General features: G+C 36.8%; 3 protein-coding genes across 14 annotated transcripts in view; 2 read left to right on the top strand and 1 right to left on the bottom strand.

The window, feature by feature from the left end:
• TIAM2 (TIAM Rac1 associated GEF 2) overlaps positions 1 to 1,949 on the top strand; it is a 166,645-nt gene extending 164,696 nt beyond the window's left edge. For all 5 annotated transcript variants that reach the window (XM_059841932.1, XM_059841929.1, XM_059841930.1 and 2 more), the window contains one exon: positions 153 to 1,949. In XM_059841932.1, coding sequence (XP_059697915.1) covers positions 153 to 796 — 644 coding nt within the window. In that variant the 3' untranslated portion in view covers positions 797 to 1,949. The remainder of the gene's footprint in view (positions 1 to 152) is intronic.
• TFB1M (transcription factor B1, mitochondrial) lies at positions 1,325 to 27,769 on the bottom strand. Of its 8 annotated transcripts, none has more exons than XM_059841941.1 (8): positions 27,697 to 27,769; positions 26,866 to 27,034; positions 25,387 to 25,538; positions 21,718 to 21,826; positions 19,808 to 19,959; positions 15,552 to 15,671; positions 4,908 to 5,035; positions 1,325 to 2,241 (listed from the first exon to the last, which is right to left on the bottom strand). In XM_059841941.1, exons 2-8 carry the CDS (start codon positions 26,996 to 26,998, stop codon positions 1,980 to 1,982), a joined length of 1,056 nt encoding a protein of 351 aa, XP_059697924.1. In that variant the 5' UTR covers positions 26,999 to 27,034; positions 27,697 to 27,769; the 3' UTR covers positions 1,325 to 1,979. The 8 variants fall into 8 exon arrangements, with proteins under 8 accessions (XP_059697924.1, XP_059697925.1, XP_059697923.1 ...); XM_059841942.1 differs by lacking the exon at positions 27,697 to 27,769 and adding an exon at positions 27,290 to 27,412; XM_059841940.1 differs by lacking the exon at positions 27,697 to 27,769 and adding an exon at positions 27,263 to 27,403.
• On the top strand, positions 11,041 to 11,730 carry CLDN20 (claudin 20). The gene has a single exon (XM_059841947.1). The coding sequence runs from the start codon at positions 11,071 to 11,073 to the stop codon at positions 11,728 to 11,730; it is 660 nt and encodes a 219-aa protein (XP_059697930.1). The 5' UTR covers positions 11,041 to 11,070.

Genomic DNA, 27,769 nt, shown 5'->3' with positions numbered 1-27,769 from the left:
ACATGGGGAGCACACTGTCAGTATCAGAGTGCTGACACATCTGACTTGGAATGACTATGTCCATCATAATCATTAGGTAGGATATTAAGTTAAAAGGTGTAACCAATTTTTTTACTGAAAAAAAATAAACCTGCATTTTTTACTCTGCACAGCTTCCACAAGATCCTTGAAGTTACTGAAGAAGTCATCCAGCAGCGAGTGGAATGGTGACCAGGGGAAAGGCACCTTCCAGGACTCCGATGAGTGCAGCCTAAGCAGCAGCACTCAGAGCAGCAGCTGCCACACTTCTGAGAGCATCCAGGAGCCCAAAAATTCATCTCCAGATAAGCATGCAGAGAGCACTGCATCTGACTTTTCTAATGTTCTTGTCAAAGAATCCGACATTCTCAGTGATGATGATGATGATGAGGACTATCAGAGAATAAAGAAAGGCAGCCCTACAAAAGACATTGAAATACAGTTCCAGCGGCTGAAGATTTCAGAGGAACCCAGTGCTGACTCTGAACAGGATCAGGCTGCTGAAAATGAGGCTGAAGATGGCTTTCAGATAGCAGAGCATCCAAAGCTCGTGCGGGGCCATTTCTGCCCAGTGAAGAGAAAAGTAAACAGCACAAAGCGTAGCAGAGGAACTCTAATGGCAATGCAAGAACGTCACCAATCCCTTGACAGTCACTCCGATGCTGCAAACCTGGATCTGAACTCTATCTTAGAGAGAGAATTTAGTGTCCAGAGTTTAACATCTGTAGTTAATGAGGACTGTTTTTATGAAGCTGTGGAGAGGCATGGAAAATCCTAGCTTAGTACTAAAATATTCATTTGAAGTTCACATAAAATTCAACAAACATTTTGCTTTAAAATTAGTAAAGTCATGGAAGATGCAGGAAAACTACTATCTGATTTTGTGCACTAATACATTTTTGCTCAAAAACAGCTGTAAAGGATTCTTAAGTTATTTTAATTTATTGTGGATCAAAAATAGATTAAGTTGGCCCAGGTTTGTAAATTACTTCATACCTTTCAAGCATTTATTAAGACAGTGTAATGTTTCTTGGAGATGGCCTCATTAATATTTTAAGTAATGTGGAAAAGGTGCTAGTGAGTGGCAGAGGGGTTTACAATGGAAAGTAGCATTGCAAACTGAGATTTTCAGTACCTTGGGCATTTTATTTCTTTGGTTTTCATGTTTGCTTTATTTAAAGCACAATTAAGTTATTTTAATGTGTTTTAGTGCACAACAGTGCAGAAGTTTCATTTTTGTATGTTTCAATGCTGTTTATACTTTATACATATGTGTAAATACAAAAACAAAGCTTGGCCTGTAATCTTTTATTTGACTGTATTTTTTATTTTCTCTATGAGCCTGTACAGTAAAAGACAAATAAGTATTAGCCATGTTTTCTACTTTTTATTGTGCTGCTTTTCTGTAGTTGGAGCTTTAAATCCCAAATTCTTTGCTTCTGCATAAATGAGAAGAGTATTAGCAGACCTTGAGGCAATTGGTGCACTTTATCCTCCCTTAAGCCAGTCACTTGAGTGTATTTATAAGAGTCTTGGCTTCTGGTTTTTAAATTACTCTGCACAGGAAGATGTTCCAGGATAAAAAAGCACAAAAACCCAAACACCATCTTATATGGTGACATCTGAAAAGTATTTTTCTTCAATTTCAGTAAAGCACTTTCATTCATACAAAATTCAATTATATCAGAAGTATTGCAACTTAATTACCTTTCTCACAACGTACCTTGTTTCTTCGTATGTGTTCTAGCCCTTCTCCTGAAGTAAAAGGAACCTGGATTGCCTTTTCCCTTTTGTCTGCTGCTGAATGGAACAGAGAGATACCCTCTCTCTCTCTACCACTTTCTCAAAAGTAGGTCGTTCATATCTGCATAGATGTAGGAGAATCTAGACCTTCTTTTACTGAGTCAACACCTGTAGATCAAGGACTTAAAACTAATCAAAAAAAAAACAGACTTGTGCTGTTACAGATGATTTTCCTCTTCAGTCTGTTTAGGTTCATCAGTACTTTCAAGCAAACTTTTTGTCTTCTTCTTTTGCCGTAGTTCTTCTCTGTAGTTGAACACAAAAAGGCTTGGGTCTTCATCACACATTTTCCTGTATGCATTGCACAAGTTTCTAAACTGTGACATAGAGAGCTGAAAAGGACGCAGAGTTGGATCAACATCTGCTGTCATCATCAGCTGTTCTGTTCTTTTCAAGCGCCCATTTTCAGGAAACAAGGTCCTAAAAGATATGGGGTGAAGAAAAATTTCAGCAATTCAGACAGACAATTACATTTCCCTTAAGAGTAATGTGGAATTTAATAATAAACCTATATTAATTATGTTGCTATTTTAGCTCTGGCACTCTTAACATACCTCATAATGTGAGCAATGGAAACATATAAAGGTCCTTTTTCTGAAAAAGCAAATTATGACACCATAGGAAAGCACATACATACCTTATAGACTAAACACATGCATGTTTGTTAACATTAAAAAGAGCTTTTGGTATGGATACAAGCACAGAGCCTTCTTAGAATTAGCCTCATATTTAGAAAGCAACAACAGATTAAACTGCACAAAACAGATCAGATTCAAACAAATATGACTTTTTTCAGACTGTTTCATTCCAATAGAAAAGACAGTTATCACTTGTCATTAATATCCCAATTCTAATATCAGAAAAAAAAGCCAAGAAAGAGGAAAGAAGCATTTAATTGCCATTCACTTCTTAATATTTAGAATGTGGGAGAATGTGGCAGCAGTCCTAGATTTTGTTTTCAGATTTGTCATTGTTCACAGATAGGCATATCAGTACATTTATTCTAGGGCTAGATGTATTAGCACCTTTCTCTCTGAAGTTCCCCAAATTTGAATGAAGAGTATTAGGTAAGTGATTTTTAATGTCACACAAAAAAATACATACTACACAGGGCGAACTATTGAAAGGACCAGCTCTTATTAGCAGTAGTTCTCAGTCTAAAATAGGCCAGAAAGGTGAAAAATCTGCACATGACACATGGACATTTCTCAATTTTCAAGTTCTATCTGTGTTATATACATAATACCTAAAAATATTGTGCATCTAATCCAGTAGCACATGCCCCCCTTTCCCCCCCTCCAGATGTGTTTGGCACGTTGGCTGGACAAACTACTGGAAAGGCTTTGTACAAGAAATGATAGTTGGTTCCTGGTAGGTACATAGAACACGAAGTTAAGAAGGCATTTAAAATTAGAAGTGAAAAATGAAACTTCTGGGAAACCTGTTTGTAGTATATGTCACTTCAGACCTTTGTCAAAATGTTCCCATTAGTTCAGCATCTAGGTCAGCAATGGGTCAATTTTTATTTCAATATCCCTCTTTTCTTTGATTCTGTAGTTAAAAAACATACCTGGAGCAAAGTGTACCTAGCCTTTTTTTACAGACTATGAACCATCATATAAATGTCATGAACCACAACTCAAACTACAATATGGACTTCATAGTGCACTCATATTTCACATCCCAAAGCCCAGAATCCATCCACAAATATGAAGTGATTCTATTGCCTTGTTTTTATACAGTCTGTGTGACAGAGAGCCTTATAATGAACTTAACAGCTTATACACCAAAATTTGCTGTTTTTTTCAGGTCAGCTAAAGAATAAGAGGATTGTGTTTCTTAGCTGCACACTAGAGCTAAGGTATGATAAGCTGCTAGGGGAATACGTGATGTCCAGAAGTTCAGTTTCTCCCTCCTTGCCTCAAAAGAATGTAAAGCAGTTATTAGCAATTTGAGATTACACAGAAGCTGGGAGGGTTTTTTTTAAACTTTGGTAACAATATTGTACATAACATAGATATGCTGATTGCATGTGCCTTTTGTTTACATTGTCAAGAGAAACCATTCCTTCACAGTAGAAAAAAAGAAAAAAAAGAAAGAAAACCACCACCACGACCCTGTAAGTCAAAAACAAACCAGTCTAGAGTTTGGACACCTCATTTTCTAAACACTTTGAAAGGCATACTCAAACTTTAACACAAAGAAATCTGTACTCATTTTAGATCCAGCATCTGCACCCCACATATCAATGGCATTTATGGCCTCAAGGAAAGAGAACCCAACAACCCAAAACTAGATGCAAAATTCTTTGTTCACCTTTAAAACAGTGACATAGAAGGCTTGTAGTACAGTAGGGTAGTATCCACCCTAATTCTAGACTGCATCAGGGCCAAAGCTATGCCCAACAACACTCAGGAAGCCCAGGCTGCAGGAGATGCCTCTAGTCATAACAGCATCTCTGTCACACGTTCTACAGTGCTGAATGCTGGGGGTTGCCCATAGTAAGTCCGACACATGGCAGTCCTGGAGTTTAAACAGGATCCTTGGCAAAAAGACTGCAGGTTTCTCACATCAGATAACCTAATAAATTCCCTCAGTAAGATATTGGGATTTTTAAAAAGCCAGTAGGAACTCCATAAAAGGGCAAGCACAGAAACAAAAATTAGACCTTTTGACATTATCCCCAAATAAGTAAAATTTCCTACAGATGATGCTATCCTCACACTGCCATCTTTGGTTCTGGATTTTGATACTTTCATTTTTTAACTCAATCATTCTGTAGTTTTAGTGGTTGGGTTGGGGTTTTTTCATTTCTGAGACAGACAAACTATTGAAAAGATAAGCACTTTATCCTAGTGATTTTTAACTTCGACTGCACTAACAAAAATGCACAAATAATTATTACATAATTACTTTAGATAATAATCTCATACTTTTGTGTCCAGAAACCATTCTGAAATAGAAAGATCTGATGAACTATGACAACAAATTTAAAATTGGAAGAATAAAATCAAATGCATAGCTGACTTAGTAGCTGATGCATTTACAAAAACATTACCTGGGAAGTTTTCATTAAAAATACTTACTCAATTCCACGGAAGCAGTATTTTCTTCTAAACTGAAAAACACTTTGAACCACTTTTTCTACCAGCTCAAATGGCTGCTGTATCTTTGGTTGCACCAATGGAGTGAAATGCACCACAGCCACATCCACCTATATGGAAAAGAAAGGTAAATTTAAGTAGACATCTTCTGAGACACATTACTTCTAAGTTAACTGTCTAGACATCAGCAAACAGGCATAATATAGGAAGGCATTCTTGCAGCAGGTAAGCCAGCTGTGCAGTGACTAATGGCATGATATGGAATAGAAAGATTTGCCTTGGCTTTCAAGACCCTGCAGAATTTTAGTCTTAGTTATCTACATATTTCCAATTAGTTCACATGCCATCAGTACTCAGTACTTTTTACCCCCATGGCACTTCGTCCATTTAGAGCAACTTTCATGTAATCTGTAAAGTAATTAGCACTTCAGATCCTTCCACAAGATCATTCTGACATAATACACAAATTAGATAATATTTGATATACAGGCTGAAGGGCAGCTGGAGAAAATTGGTATTATAATTAGAAACCAAACCCATTCCCTATATGTTTTCTGTTGCTCCAGGGCTTTTCTAAAATGCAAGCTAAGGAATTGACTTTCAATGTATTAAGATTTCTAGTCTATTTAAAGGAATGGTAGGTAGAAATAAGTGCACTCAGTTTAATGACCACACAACTCTGTATTTACACTGTGTATCACAGTTCATCCAAAATTATGTTTGAACAATTCCACGAAGATAAGCTTGTACATATCCTTTTGTAGTTCTCAAATCAGACTGGTTCACAGAATAGTCACTTGCCCTGTGTCTGAGAACAAAATTAAATAATAGGTACACACTTTATGTTTTTTATATGTATGTGTGTAAATATATGTATGTCATGCAATTATAGAGACACTGTAGTAGATAGAAACTTTCTGAAGTCAGACTTCTGTACTAAAAATTAGGAGCTGGAATATAACTCCAGTTCTGCACAACAATGAATAATGCAGATCATCTTCCAAACTAGATTATTAACAACAATAAAAAGGAAAAATTTTTGTGCAGGAGCACATTGAAAATTTCTAAAATGTGTACAAGTACTGCACAAATTTTTAAGTGCCAGATTTAAAAAAATTTTTAGTCTCCTATTAAAAAGTCTGCTAAAACGATAGGCAATCACTGAATTTTTAAAAAAGATCTGACAGTCAATACTGGCACTCACAGAACATGAATTTATCATCACATGTGCTAGTTCTGACAGAAAAGAGAGACACAATCAGACCAAAGAACAGCTGCTGCTTGAACCACAGTCTCAGGGTACCAATTGTTGAGATAACCCAGAGCAAAAGAGTACTTCAAAAAAGAAAGTGCTCCTCCTCCTGCTTCAACCAAAACTGCTTATAGCAACCTCTGATGTGGGCATAATCTTACACAAAGGTACCATCCACCCATTTTGTTCTTTCTGTGGGAACAGCTAAGCTGTTAAGTACATCTATCCAGTACAAATGCTTCTACAACACAAATTTCAAAGGAATTGTAAAATCCAAACAACATCAGTTTTTCATGTAGACAGAACTTACAAAGCTGAGCAAAAATATTGGCTAGAGAAAGGAAAGAAAATACTAATTAATGGTGCTGATGAAGAAAAAACCCTCAGCAAGTTTCCAGTGTTAGCACTGCTGATCCCAAGTATATACTACTGGAGTATTTTTCTTTAGTTGTCCACTTTCTCTGAAAGCTAGAGTTAAAAATACAACAGAAAAAATGCTTAAAATTACTGAAATGTGAAGCATAAGAACTTATTTAAAAAACAGGTGACAAAAAAAACTTGACATATGGATTGTGCAGTGAAACACACATAAATTTTTTCCCAAAGCAGATTTTTAATTTCTCAAGTGTTCAGAGCATCTGCCTTTGCCATGGGTTGCTCCTATCAGGAAGATCACAGGGATGTAGAAAAAAACCCTGTGTTCACATTGAGTAGAAGAAAATCTTTTTGAACAGAGCAAATACATAGTTCACATGTCCGATCAGCTCCTTGAACAGAAATACTAAGGGAACATGCATATGTTTATCTACATTTTGGCCAGGAAATATAACAAGGTATTACCCCCACAAAATTAGAGGTAAGAAAACAACCATGTGGCATTACCTAGTCACCTCAGTTCTGCAGAAATGCTCTTAAGTGAGAAATGAGGGCTCTTTGGGAATTAGAGCCACATCTTGAACAAAAATTTTTGAAGGAAAAAGCACATAATCTAGATACAGTGTACAGCTTCAGAGCCAAACAGCTCAATTTGCCATCTCAAGGCCAGTAGGCAATAATTTCTGCTTCTGGAATGAAACACAGCACTTCTCAGTTCCATTATAGACAATGTTTTCTTTGGACCCCAGGAAAGCTGCTTGGTTACTATAGCAACAGATACAGGGGAAAGCTTTTCATTTGTAAATGGCCACTCCTTTAAAATCATACATGCTACTTTCCCCATAGCTTTTAATATGCATCACATAAAGAGTAGAATTATGAAAGCCAATAGAGTACATAAGAGCACTTAAAATACACATGTTGATTTGATAATTTTACTAGTAATGCTTTTCACCCAACCAAATATTTTAGAAATATTTACAAAATAACACTCAAGTCTTACAAAATAATGAATACGAAAATCATTCAACAGATACATCCCAAATTGTCAATAGTACAGCAATTATTCACCCCTTATTGTTTTAGTATAAGTGTACAATGAAGGTTTATGTTCTGGTAGGGTAGGAGAAACACATAACAGAGAACAATTTAATTCACCCAAGTCTGCTGCCTTGCTAATGAAATCAACACACTAAATCAGACTAAGCTTAAATGAGACAATTTTTACTAATTGTTGACAACAAAGGTCTCATAATGGGCAATGCATGTACCTTGCAACAGGGTTGTATTAAAAGCAAACCCACATAACCTTTCCTCAAGAGGTAATTTGCTCATAGGGAACTAAAACCAAAGCAGAATACATTACAATTTCATTAAAACAGACTGCTTGAGATCATACTGAGATAGTTCTAAGCTAGCACTTTCACAATCCGAGTATTCACTACTATTTTATCTGTCTACTACAAACAAATGTGAGGTCTAACACCAGATATGTGCAACTCGTAGTGAAGTCTTGTTCTGATGAGAGTTTACTTTTGGCTCACTTCCAGGAGAAAACAACTATGCCTCTACACTAATAAAAATTATTTCTGTGTAAGAAGAGCTCAGCAGTAACTCCATTCACACCGGGCTCACAAACAGAATCACAAGACACCCGAAGCCAAGTACAGAACCTGTGAGTAGATCACTGCTGCAATGAGCAAGACCCTTCTCCCAACTTCTTGATTTCTCACACCAACTTCTTAAGGCCACTTCTCTGATGTGCTGCATTTACCATGGAAGCCTTACCAGCAGCTTTATTCCCTTATTCTTTTATACAGCCTTATACAAAGGTAACACGTTAGAGGATAACCTGTGGAAGGCTAAAGCTATTAGGAACAGATAAGCAAAGCCCACAGTTAAATAGAAGTGTCCTGCTGTTCCAATTACAAATTAAAATAAATTGCACAGTTCTTTTCTAGGAAATTTAAACTCTTAATAAGATTATCTGTGATGAAAAAACAACAACTGACAGACAAGAAAACTCTCCGGCTTTCAGTGCAACTTAAATGATTCTCCCCCTAGTCTGTAACTCTACAGCTTCTTGATTCTCAAGATTTTACTCCATTTAATCATTGCTCACACTTTCCACCATGGAACCTGCATATCATTATGTATTTAGGACTAAGGGCCGCCGTCTGTTTTATTCCATAATCTCTTTGCTTTCCCTTACTGAGTGTTTTTCAAACAAAACTCATTAAACAAAGTACTCCTTTATTCTCGGGTAGATGGAACTAAGAGAGAGAACAAACAGCAGTAATGCACTTGCTGTGGAGAACAGAAAAAAAAACAACATTCCAAGAAATTTTGTTAATACATGCCAATGCAGTTTCATATGAGAAGGGATCGTTGCATTCAAGAGAAACTGCATTTACCAGGACATCTACAGTGAAGAAACTCAGACCTCACAACCAGCAGTAAGTCTTACACAAAGAGAAATGAAACATAACTGTATTTTTAATTACAACTGTAGTGCTTATACTTGAATTTATCATGCCTTTAACTTGGTTCACCCCATTAAATATAATGTATGGCTACCATTTGCAGGGTTTTTTGTTTATGCTTATAGTGATTTTTAAAAAGGAAGCAATGAAAAAGGCTGATTCAGAGTACTAATTATCTTTTTCAGAATATGAATGAGAATATGAATGAGTTTTTGAATGAGTTTTCAGCTACCCAGATCTGTCAGTTCCTTCTGTAAAGGGAAGTTAAGCCATCTTTCCCATGGGCCTGTACAGCAAATTATATGTATTTGCCAGAACATCTCTTCCCAGCCTGAACAAACTGAAGGGATTTCAAAATAGGCAGGTCTTTGAAATTAGATTTTAACAATGAGTAGCTGCTAATATTTTCATCTTAACTTTAAGCATTTTTAATATATATATGCTGGCAGAGTTAGCACTTCCTTGAACTATTACCTGAAATAAATACAACATAAAAACATTAGAGTATAAATATATAAATTATATAGAGAGAATAATAATATATATTAGAGAATAACAGCATTATACTTAAAAAGGATAAATACACGACTTAGTTCAGAAATGCCACTAAAAACTGACAGAATACATATTGATCAAAACCTTTTTGTCTTATACATAATGAACTGAAACAAGAGTACAATGCTACAGATATTTTGTATTCCCCTTATTTTGATATTATGCCTTATTATTATGGCTTTTCAAAAAAGTTCTAATGCTGAAGACCAATTTTAATATCATTGTACATATTTAGATTGAAAGTCTGGATCATGCTTTCTAAGACAAAAGCCTGCCCTTTGTCTACCACTGATAAAAGACAAAACCTGCCAATTATACAGTCCCATGCAAAAGGCAAAGCAGGGCACCACTTTCTAATCCTCCTCTCAGAGGTTTCAATCCACTGTTCTGCATCTGCAATCCCAACAGTCCAGCTGAGGCGACAGCAACATTCTGTCTTCCCAGCTGCACAGTTATCATACTGCCCAAAATGTTCTCACCTGTCAAATAAAACTAGACTCTTTATAAAGAATAGCAAGGAGCTTTTTAAATTATTTTTTTAAACTGCCACTTCTGGCAGTTTTGCCAAATGGCAAATTTACAAATTATTTCAGACAGGTGACTGATTCAGAAAAAGGCACTTCCACAGAAAAAAATTTTAGTAGCAGAAGAAGATCACATTCACTCTTATGACTTCCTAAATACTGCTGCTCTAAGTCAAGGAATGTAAATAAGTGAAAATAAAATACTGCTAGGTTTAAATAAAAATGAAATAAAATATTGATTAAGAAAAGTCGGGTGACTAATTGTGAAAATGCAAAAACTAAATTCCATTTTATCTTCCTCCAAAGCCAAGATATTTTGCAACACTTATTAAAAATATGAACAGATAATATTTAAAAAACAGAAATAAGGGGTTACCTTTAATCATCATTTAAATAAGCGATAGTACAACAGTGCCCATTATTATAAAAAAGTCAACAGACTACAGCTATCAACACACTTAAACAAGGTACATGAAGAGTACAATACATTTTCTACCTGGGTGTTTTCCTACCACAATGATGACTTCTAATCTGCAAGTTTCTAGTGTTCCATTTACAATGTGTATTTGCCTAGTAAGCCTGCAATTTGTATGCTATTACAAAACCAACTGCAGCAAAGTAAGTTTTGCTTGATGGCTTGCAATCATGTATGAAAGGGCAGCAGCTCCTTTTTACAAGCAATTCTAAAGCACTGTCCATTTGCCATCATCTCTGTTCAAGTACCTTGTGTACAGCAGCTCAGCTGCTGCAGGGTCATATTGAGATATTCATTCAGATAGCTCTAATTTTAAATGCAAGCTTTTTTTGTTTGCTGATTTCTTTTCCTTTCCCCCTCGAACTTCTCCTCCCCCCCTTTCCTCCCTGTTGCACAGACGGCCACAGCTTGGCTACGAAGCTCCCAGTTACTCATTTCCACGAGAGAAAAGGCAGACAAAAGGTGACAGAAGATAAGCATCATGGCATCAGCAAGCCTGCAGTTCTTTGCTTTTATTCTGGCTTTGTTTGGCGGTTTTGGAGATATCGCAGCCACCTTGCTCCCAAACTGGAAGGTAAATGCAGACGTTGGCTCCAATATCATAACAGCTATAACACAGATGCAAGGACTTTGGATGGACTGCACATGGTACAGCACTGGGATGTTCAGCTGTACCCTGAAATACTCCATTCTTTCTCTCCCCATCTACATCCAGGCTGCACGGACCACCATGGTACTGTCGTGTATCCTATCAGCCTTTGGGATCTGCATCACTACAGTCGGAATGAAATGCACAAGGCTGGGAGGGGACACGGACAGCAAAAATAACGCTTGTTTTGCTGGAGGAATCTGCTTCATTCTCGCAGGAATCTTTGGATTAGTACCAACGTGCTGGTACACGAGAGAAATTATTTCAAATTTCCTGGACCAGACCATTCCAGAGAGTAGTAAACATGAGCCGGGAGCAGCAGTTTATACTGGATTCATCTCAGCAGGGTTTCTGCTTATCGCAGGTGTGATCTTCTGCTCTTCCTGTTTTAAAAGGCAGCAAGGAGCATGGATTTATCCTCCAAAGCAGCACCATTTTCCATCCACAGAGCAGGAGAGCAATGCAGGTTACAGCCTGAAGGACTATGTATAAATAGTTATTTCTATCCATTGAAGTACTTCTATTCATTCAAGGGGTTTTTTGTGTGTTGAGTGTAGTTTGGTTATTTCAATGAATGTGTAACATAGCACTTAATCTTTCCTGTATCTGGGTCGCATTTATGCTTATGCAAGGTATTTCATTTACAGAGGCATCCACAAAAAGGAAAGAGTAGGAAAAGTACTTGTCTGCTACAAGAGTACTTTATTTTGTTGATTTTTCAAACCCTTCTTTCTGACTTCCCAAGTTACACTTACTGAAGAACAAAGAACTATTTCAAAAACATAACTGACTGTACAATTTATGCATCGATGTCTTGTTACAGCAAAGATGATTAAAAACTATCTGCTTTCAGTTTAGTCAATCAGACTTTCAATAACATATGACATTTTATAGTGTATTTTACATTTTTATCTTGATTTTATTTATGATGCAAGGAAAAAAACCCATAAACTATTTGTCCAAGAAGCCCAATTCAAAGGTTTTAAAAAACCGACTCATCTGCCTTTCACTTTCAATCCTAAATTGCCTTGGTAACTAGATTTTGTTAAAAAAATAAAAAATACAAAAAAATCAACCAACCAAAACAAATCCACAACAAAAGCTCAAGGCTCCAAACTTTAGCTGCACTGTATCCTCTGCATATCAGGCTGAAGGATCAGCAGTACCATTCAGCTCTTGCCAAACCCAGCCCTCCTGCCCCAAACTGCCAGCTGCTGTGGGTTTCATTTATTATTGTTACAGGAAAGTCTGCTGGACAGTCACCAACTGCTACTAATCTATATAGTGAATGCTAGAGATGAGGAGCAATACAACAAGAGAAATGTAACTACAACTGTGAAAACACCTGCAAACTGTAACGAACAGGGTAGAACCAAATTATGTATATTCAAGAAACATTTGTAAATATTCTGGCTTACACTTGCTAAAGGCAGTTATTAACAGCTCAAATAACACAGTAACCACTTACTGCCTTCTACATTTCTGACCTTCTGAAAGAACCTTTTAAGTAATTTTAATTATTCCTGTAGGACCTGTTCCAGGCCCCCTCCCAGGTAGTCTATTACTGTAAAATGTACTATACAATAGTGATAAAGAAACACCTTCTTTATTTTTTTAACTGCCTTATTTTGAATAACTACTTTAAATCCTTTAACCTTTTCTTTCACCACATTGATTTTGTTTTGTATTGGTCATTGGCTAAGTATGTTCTACCTAAATACTTCCCCAAGTGAGAACCAAACCAAGAATGAAAACAGGTATGATACAGGCCTTTAAATTTAGGAATATGATGCTGGATGAGTCTCTCAATAAAATCAACTGCTATTTATTCTGCACATTTATACACAACTTTCATTTCCCGCAGTACTAGTCTGAAATTTGCTAAAAGACTGGGAAGGAGCCTAAACATAAAATGTTTGGTATGCTGGAAAAAGATGTTTCATTACAGCATTTGGTAAAGTGGACTGTTTTATGGACTCAATATGTAAGCAGTCTTTATTCATAGAGAGTCTTCATTTTTCACACACAGTATGGCATTGCATCTTGTTTTTATTCTACTGTTACCTACCTATTTTGAGTTTCCTATGTTTTAATCAAGGAGCTTGATTTGTCCTATTTCTAAAGCAACTATCAGCAGTTATTAGGTATTACAGAGACTTCATTATAACCAAAAAGCCAATTTCTTTTTTTCCTAGACACAATGTTGTGCAGCATCATTCCACTAACCAAGAATCTTTTATGTCTCAACACTCACAGAAATGTTGAAATAATATTCATGCATTGAGCAAATGAGGTAAACAACTCAAGGTAAACAAATCAAGGATGGAGCCATTTCATTCACACTATGCTGCAAGGGATTTCCAATAAAACAGATTCTATGAGAAAAGGTAAAACCATGTCAGTCTACAGCTAAAAGAACAAGTACAAAACACAGGATCAATCTACAACAGATGTGTAAAGGAAACAAAATAATAGTGAAAACAGGGGCCAGTCCTGTCTGAAAGAATTCTACTTTCTGCTTTTGCAATTTAAGCAATACTTTTTTAATTCAAAAAATACATTAAATAAAAATATGCCTGCCTTTAGTTGTACTGCTTTTTTTTATTCAACAGAGCACCAATTCCCTCTAAGATGTGTTTACATGAAGATATTTGTCATAACTCTGTGTGTTACCTCTTTTGGTCAACTACAGCCTTTTCAGTACAGGAAAATGAAAATCACAGCTTCCCAATTCTGGGACACAGTCTGCACAAGACTTTTAACTACATTAGCATTATTACTACTCAAGTTGTACCCACCACTGAAAAATACCCACCATAAAACTGGAATTTTAGCCTTACTTAAAACTATTTCACGTATTTGATAATGAGAGAGCATCCTGAAATTATTTTCCATTCAGCTAGGAAAAGGGAAAAAAAACAAACCTAAGCCAAAATTGCAAAGCAAAAAATAAGATTTCTTAAGCACGGTCATTTTCTTTCACCACAGATTTCCGTAATTTAACATGTTTGAATAGTTACTTGCTCAAAACATACTAACAGAATTTTAAGAATTTTAACAGAATTATACCCAGATAGAGGCCTTAAAATTCATTGTGATAAACGAGAAAATTATCTTCCAAAGGTTCTCAAGAGATATGCCAGAAAAGTAAAAAGGACCAAGACAGAGAGACTGATAAAGGGGAAGGGAGATGTATTGAAGAACTGAACCAACCAATTTAAGAGGAACTTTCAGAAGCTGCAAGTTTATTTCTGAAACAGAACAGCAGTTTGATAGGACAAGATTTCATGGTTTTAAACTCCCAGAGGGTTGATTTAAATTAGACATAAGGAAGAAGCTTTTTACAATGAGGCTGGTGAAACACAGACACGTTGCCCAGAGAGATGGTGGATGCCCCATCCCTGGAAACATTCAAGATCACATTGGACAGAGCTCCAAGCAATGTCATGAAGTTGAAGACGTTCCTGCTCATTGCATAGGAATGGCACTAAATGACCTTCCTTCCAACCCAAATACTTCTATAGGCCTAGGAATTCCACATGAAATCACTTAAAGTCAGGCACAAATTTTTACAAAAAAATCTAAACCAAAACTAGCTTCTTGTCTAAAATACTGAATTATTTCTTAATTTTTGATTCCTGTACTCATAATGGCTATTAATAAAAACCAGAGGCAGCAGATAAGAGGACAACAAAGAGATTGTTCTTTACTCACTCAGGAACACATAAGAGGGAGAAAAGATTGTTACTTTTTTAAACAATCAGTGGGATACAGCTGACAAAGTACTGTAGCAAATAGGAGGGAGTAAAATATGCTAAAGCTGACTGGGGTGAAACATCAAGATTATAGACATGGTAAAATTAGAGATGTTTGACAAAGGTGACAAATGAAAAGCTTTTCTTATCACAGTTTTTCAAAGACCCATCAAATTCTTAAGGCAAATTCACAAACTGTTTGTAAATGCATGTGGTAAAACAGCATCCTTTTGAAAAATACTCCAATCCTAGCAGACTATCCTGACATTAAATCCTAATCTCCCTCTCCTGAACACCCAAAGAAGAATGATGACCTTGCAGATAGGTTTGAAGGTCAAAGCAAAGTTCTGAGGAACAAAAAAACAAAAAAAAAAACAAACAAAAAAAAAGGCACTTCCTCAGAATAAGCATGCCTCATTTACACGAATTTCACATCACTCCACTTCGTAATACGGAGATGTTCAAATAGAGCAGCCAGCAATGTTCCTTAGTGAAAATAAGATCCATTGCTTGACTGACATATTAACAAAACCCACAAATAAATACAGGAAAACCTACCTCTGGCTTTGGAACAAAGGCTTGACCTGGAATTATGAAACAGTTTTCCACAGTGCAGAGATGCTGAGCCATGATGGACAGTCTGCTGCGTTGGTTACTTCCTGGGTTAGCTGTGAGTCTCTGGGGGAAAATCAAAACATGTACATCAGTGATACTGAACTGACTAAGTGACCAGTTGAATTAAAGCTTGATTTTCAGTATAATCAAATTTAAGAAAAATACACCAGTAATCATTAAAAACTTGTATCAAATTGTATGCCCAGTTAATCTAAAATTTTCTTCTCCAATATAGCAGCATTTCACTAAGATACCACACTGATTTATAACCTGCAGTCCTGCACGTGAAAAGGAACTCCTAGAAATTCTGCAGATCTAAATGAATGTCAAAAGAATCGTGTATGGATACAAGAGAACACTAAAACTATTCTGACTGCAGGATTCAAAACAAACCTAACACCAGCTGACAGTACTCTCACAATCCTTTCCTTCCACTGTTTCTGTATAAAATATTACTACTTTTTTTTCTTCTTCAAGATGAAACAAAGCTCCATAAACTCAAGATTGGCTAGAAACCAAAAGTTCCTCATAATTAACTGGTCTACTCTTACAATATTTGCCAGGAAGCTGGGTCTACTTTACATAAATTTAGAATGCCAAACAGTGAGAGCATTTAATACTTAAAACTCAATTTAAGTATCCTTTGATTTTCCCATGAATTTTTTTACAAAATAGTAGCCTGGACAGAGGTTTCCTATGCTTCTGTAACCTGGCAAGAAACACATTTCACCGTGTTTTGCTTGCACAAACATAATTGAAACATATAAAGCATCTTGTAAAACACGTCTCAAATTACAGAAGTCAATTCACTAACACATGCAAAAACAGCCATGATGATTCATGTTCTTATTTACCACCTCAATAAAAAATAAAAACCGAACCCCAATATGCATATCTGGTAATATTTGTACAGCACGTAGCTCCATATGAAAAGCCTACTCATAAAATGCTGCCATGCTTATTAAATTTATGCCTGAAAACTAAAAGTTAAACCAGTTGCTGAAGTTTCACATTTTTTCAAACAACTCTTCCTAAAGGCAGTTCAGCATGGAGTAAATAAATATTTTTCAATTACTTTTTGGAAAGAATGGTCAGAGATTCTTTTTGCCTATGCCAGCATTTAAAGCTACCTTCATTGTTGTGTCAGAGGAAATTATTATTCTCTAAAAAAAACCCAGACTGCAAAGTCTAACAATGCAATCTAACACGCACTTCCTTAACCTCTGCAGTGGAAATGAAACTGACCTAATGGCAACACTAGTAGCAATACTTCCAGTGCCAATTCAAACAAACCTATCCTTACTTCTCCCAGAAACCAACTAGCAAGTGTCAGGCAGTAAGCTCCTGCTTCTCAATTACAGAAGGGATAACTTAACATCTGGATAGTAACATCTTAAACCACTTCAACTACAGCAGCAGGAACATACTTGTGTACAGCACCCATGCACAGATCAGCCAGACAAACCCCCAGCCACAGGAAGGAACATGCACAGCTAGGTCAGCTTGCTCAGAGACCTGCCCTGCCTGACTTTGAAGGTTTCCAGGGATCGGGCATCCACCCCATCTCTTGGCAGCCTGCTGTAGTGTTTCACTACCTTCACTGTAAAAAATTACTTCCTTATGTCTAAACCTGCCTTCTTTTGTTTTAAAACCATTACTCCTTGTTCTATAGCAACAGGCCTTGTTAAAGGATCAATTTTAGAGTAAGTGGGCTGGAAGAACCTGGCCTAGGATAACAGATTTGAGATGAAGCACTGAAGAATTTGGGATAAAGCATAAGTTCTTACCCACAAAGTGAATAGCAATTTTACAAATTAAATCTGCAAAGTAAAAAAATTATCTTCTTGACACTCAAAAATGCTGTTTTTACAGATGTGGGTATTTGGCCTAATCCTCCTCAACAGGCCTCAGATTCAGCATATAAAATAACTGCTGGTTCTCATCAGCTTTAATCAATTCATTTATATCCTATCAGAACACAGTGGGCTGCAGTAGTAGGTGTCTAGTGACATAACTCACACCAACATTGCTGTGTTACAAGGAAACAGAAAAGCAGGAAAATACAACCAGCAAGAAAGGCAAAGATATTTACTTCTCTGTTATACTGGCAAAACATCAAGTTATCCTAACTAATTTTAAAGCACATCACTTCATTCCATGATGCACCTTATCCTTTCACTAAGCTTATGACATATACACAGACTTGCTTTGATATTTAGGCTCTTAGCTTAGAAATATAACCAGGAAGGACACCAAATTCCCATATCAAGACTATAAATCCAGAGATACACAAGATATCAGCACCAATTCTCTATTATCAGCATTACACTGTTCTCTCTTTCCTGATAACTGACTGTGCCAGTACACAACAATTTACAGTGGTTACCTTAAGCAACTCCAGAGGGTCAGGAGAAAGAACAATGTCTCTGTGTCTTTTCTCCTAATCATAAAATAAAATAATATCTTTAAAACAACTTCTTTTCAAACCCATGATGGAAATTCAAAAAAAAAAAACCATGAATAATTTTGTCTTTGAGGAAGACCTGTGTTGAACAAGAATCAAGAGATCTCAAAATGTAAACTCAACAATTAACACTGTTTCACTGCATGACCTCGAACAACATACTCCATTTCCTAGTGTTTCTAACTCCTCAGTGTTTTAAGTACAAGAGCTTAAGTGTGCATGGTATTTTGCACCTAATTGAGCTATACTGGGTGCAAAAGAACTGTAATCTGCATGTCAACATTGACACATGCAGCTGGGTACAGCAATGTAAAGGACAGAGTGCTCTTACAGTGTTAGGTGAATTTTTGCTGTCACAAAACTATGCATCTTACCTATCATCACTCTGCATTTTAAATCACAGCCCATTAGCCTTATTTTGTAACAAGGCCTAATCTCACCTGACAAGAAGTCGTAGGAAACAGACCTGGATTCTGTAATGCTTGAAACCAAATGAGCCCAGAACTGAATTAAGAAATCTGGTTTATTTCATACCAAATGTTTGTCCCTAGTGTTCTTTAGAGCCACCTACTGGAAATACTTCTTCAATCTTGATTGCAAGGCTAGGGCAATGATGGCACAGTATGGTTTTCTTTGACCCAAAAAATGACAGCAGACATTCCACTTGCATATATAATTGTTACTAATTTTCACAGAGGGAAAAAAAAAATCAGCAAAATTTTCCTATTTGAATTTTTACTTTGAAGGATTGAAATTAAAAGAACATATACATTGAGGCTGCACAGACAAAACACATCAGTAACAAGATGGAAATTCAGTTTTCAGGCTGATGTGCAACTCCTTTTTTTCACTCTAAATGCAAGTGAGATTATTGTTAAAAGCCAGACTGCCTCCATAACTGCAAAGCAAAAAAAGATTTCCATTCTCTATGTTTTATATGTTTCATGCAATGTCAATAGAAATAAACTGTTTAGTCAGAAAGCACTGTGGAGTAAGTCAACCTAATATCAACTGATCTGACATTAACACTACTACACTGCAGATCAGTCTGGCCTTCCTTGAGAAACTAATGACTAATACAAAGCAAAATATCAATTTCCTCTTGGACTTGTGGTGACAGAAGTCAATTAAGGCCTTTTTACACACACAAGAATGGTAGAATACATTAATAATTCTGATATCAAGTCTCATTCAAGAAAGCCAGTGCCAATCTCCATGGTCTTGACAAACACCCCCTGCGTTTTAAGTGCTTAAGCACAAGTGGAAATAATGCTAACCTTCAATTTTTGCTTATTTTAAGGAAGGTGTTTCTTAAAAATTATCTTAATAAAGAGGACAAAGAAAAATATAAGTGTATTTCTTGAGATAAATGAAAGGTAAGGAAAAACAGATTGATGACACACTGCACAAATGACTGTGAGAGAATAAACATATTTGAAAACAGAAGAGTGCTGTGCAATCTATTAATGTTAAAGTAATCAGACTACAAAAAAGAACAGAAAGAGTACCTTAATGAAATATAACCCTGCACAAGACATTAAAAAAAATTACATTTTGAGAAAGGATCAGAGTAGATAATTAACACATCAAAATTCATAATTTATAACCACATAAACTAAAAACTAAACTAACCTTTTCCTCTCTTTTCAAAGTCAACTACGACAGGGTTTGTAGTTTTAAATGAAAGATTTCATATTAACAATATGCAAAATTGAAAAAAATGCCAAAAATTTACCTCCCCAACTTCCTTTTGAAAAGTCAGCGTCATCTGTGTCCTGCCATATATAAAAGGTCCATCCCTTTTTGAAACATTCTCAAGCCACTTGATGATGAGAGGAGTTGAAACACTGAAGGGCAGATTGCCAATGATATGTATATCTGGTGGTTCTGTTGACATTTGACAGAAGAAAAACAGCTGTGAAAAAGTTTTGGGTAAGATTTTGCCCAGAAATAAAACCCAAGAAAGATACATGCCTATCAACCTAGACTTAAAATATGGAAACAATTTTTTATCATCCCACACCAAAATGATGTCTTTCCATTTATACTCATCTTACACTGACAAAACTATGTTACTCTTCTGAGTATTTACTTGGAAAAAAGTGGTTAGGTCTGGTTCTCATTTACATTTGAATAAATCAGTAGCTTTCAGAAGATTTTCAGTGGATGAGTAAATTCCAGCTAAGCTACTCTAGAACAGCAAAACCACAAGAGACTTCCTGTGATTTCAAACTATGACTATTAGGAACAGAGTAAATAGCCATACGCATAATTCTGCCCAAAACATCCTCCCAGAGGCATTTTACTGAGTCCCAACAATCCTCAAAACTACCACCTAACTCACAATGGACAAGAGCTCTCCTTCTGTATAGAGCCCTCTGAAATCAAAAGGTATTAAAGTACAAGACTTAGCAATGAGAAGTGGAACCTGTTTTTCAGTTATGCATCATATCAGTGTCTGTGTGTGCTGTACAACACAACACAGGGATTTCAGCAGCAGGGAACCTTATGTCTAAGCAGGAGTGCAACAGAAGTGGGCAAAACCCAAAAGCCAGTGTGCAGTTTCTTAGATCTGACAATATTTAATAACATGAATAAGAGTTGACAATATCAAATTCAAGCTGTTTTTCTGGAACACTTACTAGCACTTTTTAGGCTGTAATATTTCTAGTCTATCTGTGGTATTACACATTGGTCAGAGATGGTGGGTTTTGAAACCCACCAGCTTTTGAGATTTTCCTATGGCAATAATACAGAAGAAATGTATCTTGCCTCTAATCAGTCAGCTCAAAACCTAATAACAACTCTATGTTCAAGAAAAGTAAACTTTTAAAACTACACTACACTGTCACGTGTCCATTTTATCATAGTTTGTTCGGTGAAGCACTTACCTTTTGCAATGATGCAAATACAACATACAATTTTTCTAGGTGAACATGATGTGCCATGTCTTTTATGTCCTAAGTCAGAAAGCACTATACTGTTCTTCAGGCATTGCAAAGAGTGACTTTGCCTTATATTAATAAATTTGGAAAAGGGGACTGGGAGGTTATGTCTGATTTATCTAATAGTATTACATGTTTTGAAATGGAAGTGAAATAGTGCCCTATTGCAACCTCAGGTTTAAAATAAAAAAAAGGCAAAAAACCCACAATCCTGATGAGATGCTACTTTTGCCAAAGATATCCAGCTGAAACCAAAGCAATGAGAAAACAAAATTTTTGAAGGCAAGTTTTCCAAAAGTTTCAAAGCAAGTTACAGAAATTTCTTCCGTGGAACAGCAGCAGTGGTGATTTCTGACTTCTTCAAAAAGAGGAAGAAGCCAGAAAGTGTACCATTTGATCTCCTTTTATGCTTTCCAGAAGTCATTCCTGTACAGTCAAGACACTCTAAGGTTAATAACTGCAAAGCTCCTCAGTTTAAACCAACATCAATGTCACACAAATCCCAATGTTTTGTATTAGAAAAGGAAGAAAGTTCTCTGTTTTCTCTGGGAAAAAAAAAAAAACCCAAACAGTTGTCTCTTTATCTTCAACATGTACCAGAAGAGAGTAACACCAGCACTGAATGAACTTCAATTTTATCACCATTTAAGACTAACTCAGAAGCCATAAAAAATGAAGTAAACCAAATCCAAATACTAACCATCCTCCCAGCTCTTTTTTAAGTGCTTTGGAAACGCCTTCTCCATCTTATAGGTCAGGATATCTCCATGAACGATGCGCACTTTTCCTGGAGCTGCTTCAGATAGCATCTGTTTGTAAACAAGCAAGCAGTGAGTGTTAACCAAACTGATTCCCAGTTTCAGCCACTGCAGGAATCAAACTATTGCTGTATACTTATCTTCAATATACAACAAAGCACAGTAGGAGGTAAAACTGAGAACACTATTAGTAAGCATTTACTTTCAAAAAGCAAACACTAGATATGGATTAATGTGTGATTCTGTAAACACTTAACTATTCACAAATGTAGAATTCTTGATAGAGAATTCAAACTTGAAAAGACTGCTAAGAGTTTCCTCAACAACAACAATTAACAAGTCCCAGGCCACTAGCAGGACCTCACCTGATTTAAGTAATAATATAAGCAAGAGGTTTTGAAAGGTTTTTAGATCTATTACCTATGAATACAAGGGCTCATGTTGTTTATTCTGTTTCCCCCACAGCTTTAGGGCCTATTATCCTATTTCAGCCATATGTGATACAAGGCTGCAGAAATACTAATTTTTTCTTTTACATGAAAAATGTGGAAGAGATTCTTTTAATATTCCCTGTAGTAGTCGGCACTTGTACCATTAAAAAACAAGGAATCAACTTAAAAGATGGAATGAGTATCTAGCAGGAGGGAAGATCTCAATAATTTCTATCTTCCTGAACATTACAAAATCATCTCCATTGTCAGCTTCTACAGCCCACCTGCACAACTTATCTAGTATTTAATAAAAGCTGATATGCAAACTCAGCACTGGCTGTAGTTTGACAACCAATTCTTTCATTTCTGCTGTCAGTTCCCATAATCAAAATTAGTTAAGCTTTTCTAATGTTGTACTAATCTTTTCTCTTACACTGTGAAAATATGCACAAACAGCACAATTCAAAAGCAGTGGAGACTTTTTCAAAGATGACATTTGGAAATATCTATTGATCCTATAAGACAATAACGAGAAATGGCTTAAAGAACAACTTTGCTTTTGCACAGAAATCCAAATTCATAAACAGTTAAGAGTCAGTGGCCTAACTGCCAAAATAATCTGCTAATCATTGTTAGTCCAATTTTCAATCTGAATGATGTTTATATGCACAGGGGCACAAAGAGCTTTCACAATTCTCTGAGCCAACGGAAAATACTGCTTTCTCCTGTTCACATAGTGTTGTCATGAAATTTTTTTGAGTAAAAGTTTAGGGTTTTAAACTATCAAAAAAGCTAAGTTTCATGTAAGCTATAAAAGCTTAACAAAAAAACCCCAAAAAAACCAAAAAAAAACCCCAACAAGTGTTCCTACATGTTTTAAGTGCAATTATTTCCAAACAGAAAAAATAAAACTAATCTCAACTCCAAAGCACTTAATGGACTTCTCAGCATTACACTAGCAATTATATGACATACAAATTCACTAATCTGCCATGGTTTGTCAAACCTTTCTTTGAAGCTGTTATAAATGCTCTAGCAGGATTATGCTGAAAGATAATGTAAGATTAATAAAGTTAGAAAATAGTGTCATTTGCTAATAACAGTTTTCTTATCAAAATTGAGTTTAGGGGCTGCTGAGTAACACACTTTACATAACTGAGAATTGCATTTAATTTGTGACCAGAAAATCATTGTCTTATATTTCTAATTTGAAATAAAGACTTGGAAACCCAGTGAAGCTTTTTTTATCTGAAGGGAAAATGTGTGCAGCTAACACAGCTCCAGGAGCTGCTGTGCATCAAGGACACCAGCCAAGAGTGTTCCATCATACAGATACTCTCATTCTTCACACACAAAAGGGCACAAAGGAAGCATCAGGGGCATAGTTCAAAACATGAAATGGTGTTCTTGGAATATTTTAATATTCAATATACTCTCTTTCTCTCTTTATCAATCTTTCCAGCCTAAAAACTATTAGGGCATATGGCATAGAGAGGTTGGGATTCTTTAAGACTGAGACAGAACTGACAGACGCTCAGCTGGTGTAAACTTTAACTCAGTACACATATGTTCTTCACTGTATTTCAGTTCTGCAGTAAAGAATATCCCCACTTCAGTTTTGTGAGAGACCACAGCTTGAAAAACAGTTAATGAAAAATGCTGTATGCTTTACATCAGCGATTTTAAAAGTATCTAAGAGACATTTTAAAGTAATAGTCCCTAGTTGTTATTTTCATCTCCGACATTTCCCCTTATTCAAATCTCAACCATTTTATAAGCATGAGTTTTGATAGTTTCCTTGGGAAACTAGAAAAATTATTACAACCTATATTATTATAAAAGAAAGATTCACTGTTATGTATCTTATTTGTATGGAAAAAAAGCAATACCAAATTGAACACTAATGGCTGCAACACATTTCTTGCTCATTCACATCTACTGTTACTGAGTTATACCACCTCTATGTTCAATAACCTCATTCAGACATTCACTTCTACTCTGAGGAGACTGGCAATTAAAAATAATGACTAACATTATATCACTTGAACAGTAAAGATAATTACATACCAAAAGCTCATTTTAGATGCCGAGAAGTATACTTTTATTCAGCTAAAACTGTTGCAGAGGACACATTTTGGAAGATCAGAAAAAAAAATCCAAGTACTTAAAAAGCTCTCTTAACTAAAACAAGTGTCATTTAACCTCAAATTCTCTCCAGTCCCAAACCAGTTCTCAAAATCTAAAACAAAAATACTGATTGCCCCCACTCAAGTAAAAGCATGGTTTCACATTTCACAGGATGAATATGGCATATTATATGTTATTAATGGCTAACCCCACAAAGACTGAATTACATGAACATTCCAGTTTCAGGGAATGAGCAGTTTCATTCATACGTCACATTATTTTTATCATATAAAGAGACAGTAGCAGTTCTCAAGAGAACTACTTATTTATTTTCACTGCTGATTTACTGAAGAAGACACAGTGCAATTTAAGGAAAGTCCTTTGAACTGCTTTGAGATTTTAGAGACATGAGAAAACAGCCAAATTTTAAGATTTTTGGATTCTATTTTTCTTGCTGGATTTATACAGCCAAATTCCATCAACATCCAGCAACATAAGTAGATAGCGTTTGAAAAGGTACAATGACTCGTGAACTTATACCAAGTTTAAAAGAAAGGAAGAAAAACTTAAGAGTGTTTTTTTTGAAAATGTAGAATAGATGCTCGTTTTATTCTTCTCTACCTGGATGTTAACCCACATTGACTGTGTTAACTGGAGACATGGCTTCTCAATTTTATAAAGCCTAATTATTAGGATTAAAATGAAATATAAGACCACACATAAGGACATTACATTCAGCCTTCAAATTATGATTTCACCAGCATGATGAAATGCACCTGAAATGTCTCAGCCTGAAAAAAAAACCACAAAACCAACAAGCCTTGGAAGTAACTCAGTTGCAGGATAAGGTCCTGAAGGGCCTATGAGAAAGCAGGAACAATGAATTGCCATACTGTGTATCTTCAAGAAAATTAAAGCTCTTGTTTATGCCATAGAACCAAACCTATTTTCAGTGCTGAGACTCCAACAAGACACCTGGAATCTCTCTAAGTTCTCAGAACGTTCTTATTCAATGCTGCGGTTATATGTACACCAATTATTCTCCAGTGGTACCTGCAATCCTGGAATAAATCGAGCATCTTTTTCAATCAAAAGGAGTTGTTCAACACCAGCACTGAGAATGGACCTGGTAATTCCTCCTGGCCCAGGGCCCACCTCGCAAACATGGGCATTCTTCAGCTCACCCGCCTGTTTCACTATCTTGTCTGCAAGACACAAAGACCATACAAAGCCTTTATTTTCCAGGAGATCCAGCTCACCAAGATAACCTCATTGTTTACTGTTACAAGCACAAGCATGCTTATCTCAGAACAGACATAAACAGTGACACATCCCAGTTAAATCATCACGCACCCGCCAGACTGCACAGAATTCAGATTTGTTCCATACTACAAGATATACTGAGCTATTAAAAAAGGAGCTATTTTTAGTTTTATGTCTTTAGTATTTATTGTGCTCATTACAGAATCAAATAAAAAAGAGAATATCACTCATCTGTACACTAGCATTACTACTGTGCTGCAAGTAAGCACTTATGTCCAACATCTTAAAGACTCATTACTTGTCCTTATAAAGGTATTCCACTACAGCACCTCTGTTTCAAGGCAATTCAAGAAGTAAGAAAGATAAAGTAAAGCTCTTTGAAGATTACATTATGTACAGATCAATTTTATGAGGGGAAAACTGGACTAAATGAAAAGCTGGAAGACAGGCAACTGGTAGCTGTAGAAAACAGGGCAGTTGAAAGGTGAGGAATGAATACCCATATGTAAGTGAAATGATACATTAGGAAGTATTATAGACACTATATATGTTTGCAATAAAAAATATCCAAAGACCTGTCTGCTTGTAAAGTTTTACTAATGGCATGCAGGCATTTTTATTCTGGGGTAGGAGTCTGGTTGCTCAGGAAGTGGAACTGAGTTTCATGTTCTGAATTTTTACCAGTCTGAATCATCAAACAAAATCAAATCATTAGCTACATGAAACTGCACTGCATTTCTAAGTGCAAAATCTAGCCACCACTGTGCCACTGAAGACACCCACCCCTGACTGACAGAACAGTGCCAGCTTTGTTACCCACTGCTGACACAAAGCTGGAAGAAAATGAATTGCTCACAACAATGCAACTGGTTCAAAAAAGCTACACATCTGATAAACTGAGACAAATGACTCTCCTATCTACAGCACATAGCAAATTCTAAACTGCCCAATGTGTCACGTACTTTCTACGATACAGAATAATCTGAAAAAAATGATAATTTTTAAGTCAAACTTATAAACCAAAATAGTACCCAAATGATAGAAGTACTACTTTAGTTTTGATTTTTTGTAGTTTAGTCAATAACCCATATTTAATTCAGGAATATAGTTTTAGAAGAGGTCTTTCTTATAAAGGTTTACCATTGAGCTGCCATTACTCTGACAAATGCTATTAAGCAAACACCATCTCTTTAGCTATACTCTGGATTCTGACAAAAACTGTGATACATATTCAATGTTAGCCAAAAATATTAGAATAAAATATTTAACCTGTCAATCGCAAATCCAGTAGAAAGTTCTGGGAAAGCTGTTTCAGTGCTTTAAGGCGAAAGAGTTTAATAATCTCTCCAATAGTTGGCAGGGGAGGCAGACGGAAAGCTGCCACCTTTCCTGGAGCAGCCATAAGACAAAGCTCTCATTCCTTCCTCCTAGGGAGACACTGAAAAGATTATTCTATTACAGACAACGAATTAAAATTAATATTAACAACAGTACTAAGCTTCCAAACCAAGGCATGATTTACAAACCACTACAGGAGGACTAAACTCCAAACACTACTTTGACTTCTGGATGCAGTTTTTATGCATTTAGGCACGAATTCGGGGTATTTGGGCAAGTCCCAATTCGCAGATCTGCCAAAGCCTCGGGTAAAACCAAGCCCTCTCACAAGTACTCGATGTCAATCTTTCATTGCTTCAGAGAAGCGTCAGTAAGCAGAACCAGCTCACGGCCCCACGTAAAGACAGAACGTGTTTAATTCACGTGTCCCTCAGGAAGGCCGGAACAGTTCCGCCCGCCGCCAGCGCGCGCTCCTGGCGGCGCCGCCCGACTGCGCAGGCGCACACGCCGTCAACGCGGCGGGGGAGGGCCCAGCGCAGGGGCGGGGCCGCGCCTGCTGCCGCCGCACGCACCGGGCTGGGACAGACCGGGAGCGCTCCGCCACAGGCACGCCGGGCTTTCTCTCTCCCCCGCTCTCGCAGCGGAAAGGGACGCTCGGAGCGGTGTCCCGGCAGCGGCCCGGCTCCTCACGGGGCGCAGCGGGCGCCAACCCGGAAGAGAAAGGGGCGCTGCCCTGCGCATGCGGCTGTCCCAGCGCCTTACCTGGCTGTGCGCGGCCTAGCCGGGACCGGGCGCGCCGCGCGCGTGCGCGATGGGAGCTGAGGGCGGGGCTCGG

The sequence above is a fragment of the Haemorhous mexicanus genome, chromosome 3, assembly GCF_027477595.1.
Source record: "Haemorhous mexicanus isolate bHaeMex1 chromosome 3, bHaeMex1.pri, whole genome shotgun sequence".
NCBI classification, from domain to species: Eukaryota; Metazoa; Chordata; class Aves; order Passeriformes; family Fringillidae; genus Haemorhous; species Haemorhous mexicanus.
This window is presented reverse-complemented; position numbering and strand designations above follow the sequence as displayed.